Raw genomic sequence first — 14,855 nt, forward strand, 5'->3', positions numbered from 1 at the left:
TTTTAAAGCAGACCAAGCAGGCCAGCAGCACGGTTCGATTCCTGTACCAGCCTCCCCAGACAGGAGCCGGAATGTGGCGACTAGGGGCGTTTCACAGTAACTTCATTGAAGCCTACTCATGACAATAAGCCATTTTCATTTCATTTCATGTAAATGAAAGTTTACAACGCTGGAGGAGCTAAACAGGTCAAAAGGAAAGTTACCAAAGAGCTGGGTAAGCTTCGGGAAGTAAGTGGTCTGAGAATTCAGTGAAGAGGAAATGGATATGGTCATTTGCAAAAGAGCAGTGAGCGAATTTTCAGAGTGTAAAAGGTGCGGAGACCTGTGAGGCCTGTTACATAATCCACAACGCACGCTGGACACACCCAACCTGTTCCCAGATAGCTACCCGAGCAGAGCCCGTCAACCAACAGAAGATGGGGCCAGCCCATAACTCGAACCCAGAATGCAATCAGGAAACCGCCAACCAACCCAAAGAACAGATCCACTCCCCTAATAACAAGGCGTTGTAGAGTCATGAGTAAACCACAGTGTCGTCCGAGCTATAAGCGACTGTGGTCAAGAATTAATGAGTTTGTCGCGTTGGCCTCAAACACCGGTGGTTGGAGTTTGAAATTCAGACATCCCCGAGGAGGTTGCTGCATTGTTTTTCTGGATAGACATGCACCATTACCAAGTGCAGGAAATCGTCAGAGTTCACTCTCAGCAGTGCATGTATTGTTGAAATCCACCTGTGGTTAGTTGTTAGTTTTGGGGCTGTCCGGAGGGGGGTGGATGGGGCTGTAGGGGTGGGGAGGGGGGCTGGGCTGGGGGGGTGCAGACAGGAAAGTGGAGTTGAGACCACAAACAGATCACCATGATCTTATTCAATTTTGGAGCAGGCTTGACAGGCTGAATGACCTACCCCTGTGCCTAAGTCCTGTCTCCCAATAGAAAGCCAAATATTCCTCCCTCCAAGTAGCCAGGTGCCCGTCACTGCCCATCATGTTGAACCTGTAAGGAGCAATGGTCATGGCTGCCTCTCCACCACCTCTACACTGTCTCCATACTGTCTCTACACTGTCTCCATACTGTCTCTACACTGTCTCTACACTGTCTCCACACTGTCTCCTTACTGCCTCTACACTGTCCCTACACTGCCTCTACACTGTCCCTACACTGCCTCTACACTGTCTCCACACTGTCTCCACACTGCCTCTACACTGTCTCTACACTGTCTCCATACTGCCTCTACACTGTCTCCACACTGCCTCTACACTGTCTCCACACTGTCTCCACACTGCCTCTACACTGCCTCTACACTGTCCCTACACTGCCTCTACACTGTCTCCACACTGTCTCCACACTGCCTCTACACTGTCTCTACACTGTCTCTACACTGTCTCTACACTGTCTCCATACTGTCTTTACACTCTCAACACTGCCTCTACACTGTCTCAACACTGCCTCTACACTGTCTCAACACTGCCTCTTCACTGTCTCCACACTGCCTCTACACTGTCTCCATACTGCCTCTACACTGTCTCCACACTGTCTCTACACTCTCCACACTGCCTCTACACTGTCTCAACACTGCCTCTTCACTGTCTCCACACTGCCTCTACACTGTCTCCATACTGCCTCTACACTGTCTCAACACTGCCTCTCCACTGTCTCCACACTGCCTCAACACTGTCTCAACACTGTCTCCAAACTGCCTCTACACTGTCTCCATACTGTCTCCACACTGCCTCCATACTGCCTCTACACTGTCTCTACACTGTCTCTACACTGTCTCTACACTGTCTCTACACTGTCTCTACACTGTCTCCAAATTGCCTGTCTCCACACTGCCTCTACACTGTCTCCACACTGCCTCTACACTGTCTCTACACTGTCTCCATACTGTCTCTACACTGTCTCTACACTGTCCCTACACTGCCTCTACACTGTCTCTACACTGTCTCCATACTGTCTCTACACTGTCTCTACACTGTCTCTACACTGCCTCCATACTGTCTGCACACTGTCTCTCCACTGCCTCTACACTGTCTCCACACTGTCTCTACACTGTCTCTACACTGTCTCTACACTGCCTCTACACTGTCTCCATACTGTCTCTACACTGTCTCTACACTGCCTCCATACTGTCTGCACACTGTCTCTCCACTGCCTCTACACTGTCTCCACACTGTCTCTACACTGTCTCTACACTGTCTCTACACTGTCTCTACACTGTCTCTACACTGCCTCCATACTGTCTGCACACTGTCTCTACACTGCCTCCATACTGTCTGCACACTGTCTCTACACTGCCTCCATACTGTCTGCACACTGTCTCTACACTGTCTCTACACTGTCTCTACACTGCCTCCATACTGTCTGCACACTGTCTCTACACTGCCTCCATACTGTCTGCACACTGTCTCTACACTGCCTCCATACTGTCTGCACACTGTCTCTACACTGTCTCTACACTGTCTCTACACTGCCTCCATACTGTCTGCACACTGTCTCTACACTGTCTCTACACTGTCTCTACACTGCCTCCATACTGTCTGCACACTGTCTCTCCACTGCCTCTACACTGTCTCCACACTGTCTCTACACTGCCTCTACACTGTCTCTACACTGTCTCCATACTGTCTCTACACTGTCCCTACACTGCCTCTACACTGTCTCTACACTGTCTCCACACTGCCTCTACACTGTCTCCACACTGCCTCTACACTGCCTCCATACTGTCTGCACACTGTCTCTCCACTGCCTCTACACTGTCTCCACACTGTCTCTACACTGTCTCTACACTGTCTCTACACTGTCTCTACACTGCCTCCATACTGTCTGCACACTGTCTCTACACTGTCTCTACACTGCCTCTACACTGTCTCCACACTGTCTGCACACTGCCTCTACACTGTCTCCACACTGTCTCTACACTGTCTCTACACTGTCTCTACACTGTCTCCACACTGTCTGCACACTGCCTCTACACTGTCTCCACACTGTCTCTACACTGTCTCTACACTGTCTCTACACTGCCTCCATACTGTCTGCACACTGCCTCTACACTGTCTCCACACTGTCTCTACACTGCCTCTACACTGTCTCTACACTGCCTCCATACTGTCTGCACACTGTCTCTACACTGTCTCCACACTGCCTCTACACTGTCTCCACACTGTCTCTACACTGTCTCTACACTGTCTCTACACTGCCTCCATACTGTCTCCACACTGTCTCTACACTGTCTCTACACTGTCTCTACACTGCCTCCATACTGCCTCTACACTGTCTCTACACTGTCTCTACACTGCCTCCATACTGTCTCCACACTGTCTCTACACTGTCTCTACACTGTCTCTACACTGCTTCCATACTGCCTCTACACTGTCTCTACACTGTCTCTACACTGCCTCTACACTGCCTCCATACTGCCTCTACACTGTCTCTACACTGTCTCTACACTGCCTCTACACTGTCTCCATACTGTCTCTACACTGCCTCTACACTGCCTCCATACTGTCTCCATACTGTCTGCACACTGTCTCTGACACTGCCTCTACACTGTCCTCCACACTGCTCTACACTGCCCTCTACACTGTCTCCACACTGCCTCCATACTGTCTGCACACTGCCTCTACACTGCCTCTACACTGTCTCCATACTGTCTCTACACTGTCTCTACACTGTCTCTACACTGCCTCTACACTGCCTCCATACTGTCTGCACACTGTCTCTACACTGTCTCTACACTGTCTCCATACTGTCTCCTACACTGTCTCTACACTGTCCTCTACACTGCCTCCATACTGTCTGCACACTGTCTCTAACACTGTCTCCACACTGCCTCCATACTGCCTCTACCCTGTCTCTACACTGTCTCTACACTGCCTCTACACTGCCTCCATACTGTCTGCACACTGTCTCTACACTGTCTCCACACTGTCCTCCATACTGCCTCTACACTGTCTCCACACTGTCTTACACTGCCTCTACACTGCCTCCATACTGTCTCCACTGTCTCCACACTGTCCTCCACACTGTCTCCATACTGTCTCACACTGTCTCACACTGCCTCTACACTGTCTCCATACTGCCTCTACACTGCTCCACATGCCTCCAACTGTCTCCATACTGCCTGCACACTGTCCTACACTGCCTCTACACTGTCTCCACTGTCCTACACTGCCTCTACACTGTCTCCACACTGCCTCCATACTGTCTGCACACTGTCTCTACACTGCCTCTACACTGTCTCCATACTGTCTCACACTGTCTCTACACTGTCTCCATACTGCCTCTACACTGTCTCACACTGCCTCTACACTGTCTACACTGTCTCTACACTGTCTCTACACTGTCTCCACACGCTCCAACTGTCGCACACTGTCTCTACACTGTCTCCATACTGCCTCTACACTGTCTCTACACTGCCTCTACACTGTCTCTCCACTGCCTCTACACTGTCTCCACACTGCCTCTACACTGCCTCTATACTGCCTCTACACTGTCTCCACACTGCCTCCATACTGTCTCCATACTGCCTCTACACTGTCTCCATACTGTCTGCACACTGTCTCTCCACTGCCTCTACACTGTCTCCACACTGTTTCCACACTGCCTCTATACTGTCTCTCCACTGCCTCTACACTGTCTCTCCACTTCCTCTACACTGTCTCTACACTGTCGCCACACTGTCTCCATACTGTCTCCACACTGTCTCAACACTGCCTCTACACTGTCTCAACACTGCCTCTACACTGTCTCTACACTGCCTCCACACTGCCTCTACACTGTCTCCATACTGCCTCTACACTGTCTCCACACTGCCTCTACACTGTCTCCACACTGCCTCTACACTGTCTCCACACTGCCTCTACACTGCCTCCATACTGCCTCTACGCTGTCTCCACACTGCCTCCATACTGTCTCCAATCTGTCTCCACACTGCCTCTACACTGTCTCTCCGCTGCCTCCCGACTATCTCCAGACTGCGTCTACACTGCCTCCATACTGCCTCTACACCAGGGGTGGGCAAACTTTTCCGTGCAAGGGCCGCATTCAGAAATTCACAATTCACAAAGGGCCGCATAGTATATTAAGTAAAATAATTACTTCACCCGGTTATGATGGTTTCTCTCTCCCTTGCATTTTTTAAATTTCTAAATCATTCCCTGGATTTGGATCAATAAAGGAATCTTTTCGTTGGCCTTGTAGTCAAATGGCCTCCTTCTACCCTGTAGGGATTCGATGGTTTCTATGTTGTGGGCATCGCTGGTTGGGCCCAGCATTTATTGCCCGTCCCTGACTGCCCTTGAAAAGGTGGCAGTAACCAATAGGAGCTGCTGCGGTCCTTGAGGCTGAGGTACACACACTGTGCTGTTGGGGAGGCAGATCAAGGTCTTTGACCCAGTGACAGTGAAGGAACGGCCGATATATTGGGGGCTGGTTTAGCTCACTGGGCTAAATCTCTGGCTTTTAAAGCTGACCAAGGCAGGCCAGCAGCACGGCTTCAATTCCCGGACCAGCCTCCCCGAACAGGCGCCGGAATGTGGCGACTAGGGGCTTTTCACAGTAACTTCATTTGAAGCCTACTCGTGACAATAAGCGATTTTCATTTCATTTCATACCTTTCCAAGTCGGGATAGTGAGTGATTTGCAGGGCGACCTCCAGGCCGTGGGTTCCCAAGTACCTGCTGCCCTTGTCCTTCCAGACGATAGATGGTAGGTTTCCAGTCCCACATAGGACCGACGAGGCAAGAATGGCACAGAGCAATATTTGAGTACCAGATGTGTTTTTTTACAATGATCAAGGGAATGCGCACCATTACTGAGACTAGCTTGCAATTTCACATTTAATGAATTGAAATTAAAGTCCAACATCTGCCACGGCGGGATTCGAACCCAGGTCCCCAGAGCATTCCCCTGGGTCTCTGGATCACTAGCCCAGCGACATTGTCACTAGGCCACCATACGCTCGACTACTTTCTCACCATCATTCCCATGTTAAACAGCAACAGTATGCCAGGCTCAGCTGCTTGTGTATGTTCCTCTGAACTGGTCGATTGTGGGTTCAAATGTCGCTGAAGAAACCTGAGTGTGTAATTCTAGTGCAGCACAAGGGGGGGCAGCACAAGGATGCTGTCTTGTGGGTCAGTTGGGAAACTCTGGTTCCATCAGCCTCTGACGTACGTCAAAAGATTTATCTGCTCGGGTTCAGTTGCACCCTGTGCTGATTAGCCAAGCAGCAGAGCGAGCGGACATTTACTTAAGTTAAGTGGAGAACAATAGGCCATGGAATTAATTCTGAGTGAAAGATTAGGGGCCTCACGGTAGCATGGTGGTTAGCATCAATGCTTCACAGCTCCAGGGTCCCAGGTTCGATTCCGGCTTGGGTCACTGTCTGTGTGGAGTCTGCACGTCCTCCCCGTGTGTGCGTGGGTTTCCTCCGGGTGCTCCGGTTTCCTCCCACAGTCCAAAGATGTGCGGGTTAGGTGGATTGGCCATGATAAATTGCCCGTAGTGTAAGGTTAATGGGGGGATTGTTGGGTTACGGGTATACGGGTTACGTGGGTTTAAGTAGGGTGATCATTGCTCGGCACAACATTGAGGGCCGAAGGGCCTGTTCTGTGCTGTACTGTTCTATACAGAGGGTAGGAGGTCAAAAGGAGAGATAATAATGCATGTCACACTTACACTCTAAAAGCATGACTTCTAAAACGAGTTGTTTAGGTAGGACAAGATCAAACGGCATAAACCCTATATCAGGGGCAGGTTAGCCTTGTACAGCAGTTGAGCAGTTGACGGGCAATTGAGATCACAGCCATGCCCAGATGTGAGCAGAGTGCTCCCGAAAGCAAGTTTCTGTGCAGAAAAACTGCTGTTTTAAACCCAAGAGATTCAATGTTGAACCAGAAGAAGCTTCTTCCAAAATAAATATACAGGTCATGTGTATCCATTATTTGCTAGATTTGGCTCAGAGTGTCAAAACTTATGGGATGTTGTTTTGGGAAGTGGATATTCTTCGAGAGTAGGAAAGTAGATAGATCTGGAATAGGGTTAATTCAATGCAGCCATTATTGCAGTTAATTGTAATTTTGTTCTTCATTGCAATCTTTCGTGTTGTGCGTTTTATAGTTTAATAACCATTTTTTATTTGAATGATTATAACAAGACTGGATCTTTCCTCGCCGGTTCGCATTCTCTGCAAATGCGGCGAGTCGTAAAGGCTGCCGTGAAACTGGCCGTGTTTCACGGCAGCCTCCGCGCCCCCTCCCGGGACTCGATTCTCTCCCCCCCCGGGCGGGGCTAGCAGCGGGGCCCCGTGAAGCACGGCATCACGGCCTTAGCGACCGTCGCTAAGTCCGCCCGCCAAGCGTCACACTGGCTGACGCGCACGATGACGTCAGCAGCGCATGCGCGGATTGGACGGCTCCAACCTGCGCATGCGCGGGGCCGTCATCTCCCTCGACCGCCCCGCGGACTGATCCTGCGGGCCGGCAGAGGGAGAAGGAGTGCGTCCGTTACCCCCCTTGGCACGGCCATGGTACTGCCGTGCCAACCGGGGCCCTGGATGCCCAGAACGGGCATGTTGCGGCCGTTTTTACGACGGCAAAAGCAGGTGTGTTTGCTGCCGTAAAAACGGCCGTAAAGGCCTGGGAACTCGGCCCATCGGCCTGGGGAGAATCGCTGTTCGCCGTAAAAAACTGCGAGCAGCGGCCGTGGGGGGTGGGGGTAGAATAGCGGGAGGGCGTGAAAAATGTCGGGGACGCCCTCCCGCTATTCTCCGACCCGTCGTGGGCAGCGGAGAATCGCGCCCCATATTTTTCCTCGCATAATATCAAATTGTGCAAGAAACATTTAGGAAGTTCCAAGATACCCTTCTGGGTATTGGGGGTACCCTCGCATTTAACATCACTGTTTCCGAGTATAGGCATGGTAGTTCCCTGGTGTCCTGGCCCACAACATCCTGGGAGTTACCACTGAGCAGAAATTGAACTGGACAAAAATACTGTGGCTGGCAGAGCAGGTCAAAGGCTAGGAACCCTGTGGGGAGTAACTCACCCCTTTACCCCCCAAAGCCTGTCCACCATCCACAAGGGACAAGTCCGGAGTGTAAAGGAAAACTCTCCACTTGCCTGGATGAGTGCAGCTCCAACAACACTCAAGATACCCGACGCCATCCAGGGCAAAGCAGCCCCGCTTGATTGGCACCCCTCCCACAAGACATTCACTCCCTCCACTACCAATGCACAATAGCAGCCGTGTGTGCCAACTACAAGATGCGCTGCAGGAACTCACCAAGGCTCCTTAGGCAGCACCTTCCAAACCCATGGCCACAACCACCTAGAAGGACAAGAGCAGCAGATACCTGGGAACACAACCATCTGGAAGCTCCCCTCTAAGTCACTCACCACCCTGACCTGGAAATATATCGGCTGTTCCTTCACTGTTCCTGGGTCAACTCCCTCCCTAACAGCGTGTGGGTATACCTACACCTCAAGGACTGCAGCGGTTCAAGAATGTGGCTCACCACCACCTTTTAAAGGACAACTGGGGATAGGCAATAAATGCTGGCCTAACCAGTGACGTCCACATCCTGTCAAATCAACAAACGAAAAAATAATCCCTCAGCCAACTTCAGCAGATTACCTGGTCATGACCACATTGTTTGTGAGAGCTCCTTCAGTGCAAGCTATCAGCCCTGTTTCTTACACGATAACAGTGACAATGCTTCAAAATTGTTATTGTGAAAGGTCAGTGCTAAATATCCCCCCATATTCTAAGATCAGTTGGCCAGGGCTGGCTGCTGACAGGGCAATTGGCTCAACTGTGTGTGTGTGTGTGTGTGTGTGCCTGGAAGCCGTCGGGTCCGTATTACTCACTGTCTCGACGTTCCGAAGCCACTGGGGTGGACAGCGACCGAAATCCCCAGCACCACGGCAGGCAGAACGTAACCGATGGCGTAGAGGTAGACATTGCGGATAACGATAGCCTGAGAAACTTTCACTTTCCGGAGGTCTCTGACGATGAGGAAGAGGTGCAGCCCTTCCAAAAACATCCAGGCGAATGCCACCAGGAAGAAGTAATAGAGAGCGCCGGCTATAACTGCACATAAAACCTGAAAGGATGGAGTGCTCAGGTTAGATGATAACAGCCAAGGAACCATTGCAGAGACTTGTGAAGGATCAATTTAAGCATTGGTAATGTTATAAAATAGTTCTTACCAGAGATTGTACCAATCTGGAAATATTGAAATACATTTCTGATACCTCTTAAACTGAGGATTTCCCTACCGTAGTTGACTAGGCCCCTGAACTGTGTCCATTCGATTTCCTGCTGTCATCCACTTCCCCTCCCTCCCAGGATCATGATAGGCCGATCCTTCTTCACATCTTCCACCCCAGCAGTCTCCATGTTAAATGGGCCATCCTGTGTGAACCGACCACTCCACACATCTTCCCCTGCCTTCCCCCTGACGATGCTCTGAAGGGACCATCCACCCCACCATGTCCTGGCCCCAGTCCTTAATCACCTGCGGCGAGTGCAGAGCATGCTGTTTTGCCTTCTCTCTCCTCACCGTCCCTAGGCCCCAAGCACCTTTCCCAGGTGAAACAGGGACACACTTGCAGCTCGTGCAGTTTAGTCTATTGTATCCACGATGTGAGTCCCTCAATGTTGGGGGGGGGGGGGGGGGGGGGGGGGACCATAAATGGGTGACTGCTTTGTGGAACATCTCCTTTCATTCTGTCAGTGGGCTGGATTTTCCACTCCCCAATTCAGCATGTTTGGGGGTGGGGTGGGGTTGGAGGCCTGTAAATTGGAATCCCCCCCCATTTTAGTGGGGGGAAAGGTGGGGGGAGATGTGGTGAAGGCACTGGGTGGCCCACTTGCTCTTGGGTCTCCTGAGGCCCTTAAAACATTTAAGTGCCTCATCTCGCCCTCGCCACCTCTTTTCCTTGGGTAGGGGCAGGTCCGTATCCAGCCTGGGTGGGCTGGTGTTGGGCAGGTTGCTTTACAGGTCTGCCGCGCCCAATGGAGACCCAGCCCCTTGCAATATATTAATCAGAGCTGCCAAACATTCCCAACAGAAATCAGTGTTCCAGATACCAAATTTTGGCAGCAAAATCCAGATTTTCATTTCAAAGGCAAATTGCACACCAATCTGAAGTTTAGCTTTGCCCCTTTATTGCACAAATCTAAAACACAAATGGAAAACGCAAATCCAATGCTTCATACATGTACATCATCACGGGTGGGTGTTTTTAAATTAAGTTTCAAACATTCAGGAAATCTAAGAATGAAAAATGTGAACAAAACATTCGTCTTTATGCATGAAGTTCAAAATTGTCCTGAAGGCTTGATTAACTGAATTGAATTCTGACAAGAAACTACATAGACAAAAGGAATCTAATTCATTTCTTTCTTTCAAAAAATATTTTCCTGAAGTAGCAGCAACAGATTTGATGTTCAAATGAGGGTGTACAAGATTACAAGGGGCATGGAGAGAGTGGATGGGCAGGCACTCTTTCCCAGTCACCAGGGGGCATAGGTTTCAGGTTTCAGGTCCAGGGCAAAGTTTAGATGAGACGCGCGAGGCAGGTTTTTTACGCAGAGAGTGGTGAGCGACTGGAACGCGTTGCCAGGGAAGGTTGTGGAAGCAGATACATTAACGGCGTTCAAAAGGCATCTTGAGAAACACATGGATAGGATGGGTATAGAGGGATACGGCACAAGAAAGTGCTGAGAGTTTTGGCCAAGGTTAGCATCATAACCAGTACAGACTTGGAGGGCCGAATGGCCTGTTCCTGTGCTGCATTGTTCTTTGTTCATCGATTCATAGGATTTACAGTGCAGAAGGAGGCCATTCGGCCCATTGAGTCTGCACCGTCCCTTGTTCTTTGACAGTAAAGGTAAAAGAGCACAAAGAAAAGAATGGCCAAAAAAAGTAGAAAGCAGAAGGTACGGTTAAAAAGATGCATGATGATTCAGGTTTACTTGTTCAGCATTGTTTGTTTCACGCTCACAGCAAAAAGTGCAGTTTCCACGATTAAAACAAGGATTGATGAAGTGAATCCTGCTGAAACTTAATAATGTGCAATGTATTATCAGCTGCACTCTGTCAGTGTAGAAAGAGGGAAGTAGAGTTAAAATTTCTGATCCATGACCTTTCACCAATTCTGAAATGTTAACTCTGCTCTTCTCGCCGTTGATGCTGCCTGACCCGAGTATTTCCAGCACTTTCTTTTCTGTAAATACATGGCAGTGCTCTGCAAAGATCAGTGATAGAGCTGGTGTTGAGTCCACCCTCCCTCGACGTGACTTTTTTTTATCCCAATAAAATCCAGGTACCTCGATGCCTCAGAGATCTTCGCCGCGGTCTCGCACATGAGGCTTCGAGGTACGTATTGGTTTCCTTGGCGACAGGGCCCTGCGCAGAGGCCCAGCCCCCTCTCCTCTCCGCCCCGCACACTAAGAGCACAATTAACACTATGGGCAGGAAGGTTCGTGAATGGCCTCCCGCCATCACTCACCTGTGCGCCTGGCTCCACCCACAATCCGAGACCTCGAATGGGTGTAGTACCAGCAGCAACCACCATCTTCCCAGTGGCGCTGCCAGTCAATAAAGTTGCCAGCCTCTGATCGGCTGGCAGCTAAATGTGAGCTGGACTTCGGCCCCGCCTGGGTCCTTGATACTAGGAGAAGGCCTGACTGGCACATAATTCAGTAGGCCTTCCTTAAAAGAAGTGATGCAGGGCATTCACCCGCTCTACAGTTGATGGGTGAGACACCCATTGCCTCCATTAAATACCAATTGATCAAATTCTACAACGAGGTACATTTACATCACAGAATCCCAGAATTAGGCCATTCGGCCCATCTGTCTGCATGGGGGGATTGAGAAGGTGCTGTGGAAGTATTTCAATGATGTCATAACATGCACATCATGAGGTAAAAGCAGGCAGTGACAGACACCCAGGTGAGCCAATCAACATACAGAACAGAACACGACCAATCACCAGACAGAACACCAGAGGGGGGCTTCCAACTATAAAACACACGAGGCATCAGCAATCTGTCTCTTTCCACTGGTGACAACTGTAGTGACAGTCAGGGTGTACAAATCATTCAACACCTTCTACACATGGGTCAGAGCTAGTCTAGTCCAGATAGTTAATATTAGTTTACTTAAAGCAGTAGAGAATCAACCCACAGGCAGCAGTGCGCTTCGTTACTGAAGTTCAATAAATCTTATATTGAACCAACACTCACATTTGGTGTATACTTGATTAACTGCATCGTGTGCAGCCCGGCTTACCCCGGGTGAGCAACACGACAAATTAAGGGAAAGGAAGGGAAATTCTCCCAGTGTCCTGGCTTCCACCCCCCCCCCCCCCCCCCGCCAATGACCAGATTCACGAAATCACGCCGGTGCGAGACATGTTCGGAACAACGTGGAGCGCAGAGGTCGAGACTCACCTTAACAATGCCTTTGGCCTGTTCCAGAGTTCAGGGTGGAGGCCTTCCCCTATCCACCTCCGTTCTCAGGAGGGCCACGTTCCAGCCTCAGAGTGCTCCCGGAGATCCATCTTCATTTTCGGGCGATCCACCTCCCTTCCTCCATGGTGGGTCAGTGATGTAGGGCGGCCTTCACAACGAGGCACCCGGACATGTTGGCGGACCACGCGTCTCCTGACCTGCTCTGCCGCCGAACACCGCGTGAAACAGCCTGGTGATTAATTAATAAGTTCGGGGCTTGGCGATGTGGCCTGTGTGGTGGACTCAAAGCGGGAGAATCCCGCTCTTTGTTTTTCTTCAGGTTACATCAGTATTGATGCAACACCATCTTGAGAAGAAAATGAATCTTTATAAAAAGAACACCTCAGAAGAGGGAAGATGCTTTGGGCGGAATTTTACCCCCTCTCCCCCCGACTCTTGCCGGCGGGTTTTCCGGTCCTGCCGATGTCAAAGGGCGTTTCAATGTCTCGCCGCGTTGTCCGGACCCGCGCCTGCCTAGCCGGGGCTGGAAAATTCCGCCCGTTGACTCTCAAGCCTTGCAATCACAGTGGCTGGTTCAAAACAAGGTCACTGACAGCTCAAACCGTCGTGTGGGTTTTGCATTAGTCCTGGCCGTTGGGGGAAGTGAGATTATTATTCGCTCTACAAATGGTAGCTTTTTCCACTCTGTTTTCTCGCTGTGGGTATCACTGGTTAGTGGCCGCGTTCTCTTTGTTATGTTCTGTTATTAATTACTTGTGGTTTACCTGCACTGTATCTACCAGAACTCTGTGCAGTGCAGGATCAGATCGTGGTTGTAAATTTGCCGGCCTTTATCTCCTGCCGTTGTTGTTTTTCTGACAGGTTTTTTTCTGCAAAGCCCCAATTTTAATGTGTGCAGCGAACGTAGTGTTGGTGAGGTGAGATCCATGCTCCACCCTGTCTGACGAGCAAGAAGCCAGGCTCATTTTAGTTCATGGTACACCAGACCTGGATTCCGCACCAACCTGGTGAGAAGGCCCCGTATCTAAGGAAGGATGTGATGGCCTTGGAGAGAGTTCAGAGGAGGTTCACAAGAATGATCCCCGGAATGAAGGGATGCCTTACGAAGAGTGGTTAAGGACTCTGGCTATGTACCCGTTGGAGTTTCGAAGGATGAAAATGAAAATGAAAAATGAAAATCGCTTATTGTCACGAGTAGGCTTCAAATCAAGTTACTGTGAAAAGCCCCTAGTCGCCACATTACGGCGCCTGTTCGGGGAGGCTGTTACGGGAATTGAACCCGTGCTGCTGGCCTGCCTTGGTCTGCTTTAAAAGCCAGCGATTTAGCCCAGTGTGCTAAACCAGCCCCAGATGGATGAGGGGGGGGGGATCTCATTGAAACTTACAGGAGACTGCGAGGCCTGGATAGAGTGGACGTGGAGAGGATGTCTCCGCTAGTAGGAGAAACTAGAACCCGAGGGCCCAGCCTCAGACTGAAGGGACGATCCTTTAAAACAGAGCAGAGGAGGAATTCCTTCAGCCAGAGGGTGGTGAATCTGTGGAACTCTTTGCCGCAGAAGGCTGTGGAGGCCAAATCACTGAGTGTCTCTAAGACAGAGATAGATAAGTTCTTGATTAATAAGGGGATCAGGGGTTATTGGCATAAGGCAGGAGAATGGGGATGAGAAACATATCAGACATGGTCGAATGGCAGAGCAGACTTGAAGGGCCGAATGGCCTAATACTGCTCCTATATCATGGTCTACGGCAGTGGATGGATGGGAGGGAGGGTGGCAGATAAACCTGGCAGAGACTGCAGAAGAGGTACGTGGATCCGCATTAACTAACAAGGATCGTGGTTGGGCCCTAGATTATGGAAATGAGATCTGGCGGAACTTGGTGTCATTCTGCGCCTTCGCCCACAATATTGGGTTTTCTTTCTCCACAGCATTCAGTTAAAGTTAAGCCGGAGTCTAATTGGCTTTGTCAAGTCCAACTTTGAGACTCAATGAGTTCCTCGCCTGTCCATATTTGAACTATCGCCTTCCCCAAATCCCCCCGGAAAATGGGGAATTTCAAATCGGGGCTTAAGATTTTCAGCTTTATTGTTCTGTTCCACTATTCTTGATTTCCTGAGCTACTGGGTCCTTCCACCTTACATCTGGTGACCTTTGATGGTCAATGATTATCTCTACAATCGCAGAATGTTGCGATGCAGAAGGAGGCCATTCGGCCCATTGTGTCTGTACCGCCCCTATGAGAGAGCCCCCTATCCCTGTAAGCCCACTCTCCCGCCCTATCCCTGTAACTTCACCCAACCTGTACATCCCTGGATACTAAGGGGCAATTTAGCATGTCCAATCCACCTAGCCTGCACATCTGTGGACTGTGGG

At 50.2% G+C, this 14,855-nt stretch overlaps 1 protein-coding gene across 1 annotated transcript in view; it reads right to left on the reverse strand.

The window, feature by feature from the left end:
• Nucleotides 1-14,855, reverse strand: part of LOC119957010 (adhesion G protein-coupled receptor E1-like) — a 75,946-nt gene that overhangs the window by 17,152 nt on the left and 43,939 nt on the right. Inside the window, exon 11 of the mRNA XM_038784592.1 lies at nt 8,868-9,103. Coding sequence (XP_038640520.1) covers nt 8,868-9,103 — 236 coding nt within the window. The remainder of the gene's footprint in view (nt 1-8,867; nt 9,104-14,855) is intronic.

This window comes from Scyliorhinus canicula, chromosome 25 (assembly GCF_902713615.1).
Source record: "Scyliorhinus canicula chromosome 25, sScyCan1.1, whole genome shotgun sequence".
Lineage (NCBI taxonomy): Eukaryota > Metazoa > Chordata > Chondrichthyes > Carcharhiniformes > Scyliorhinidae > Scyliorhinus > Scyliorhinus canicula.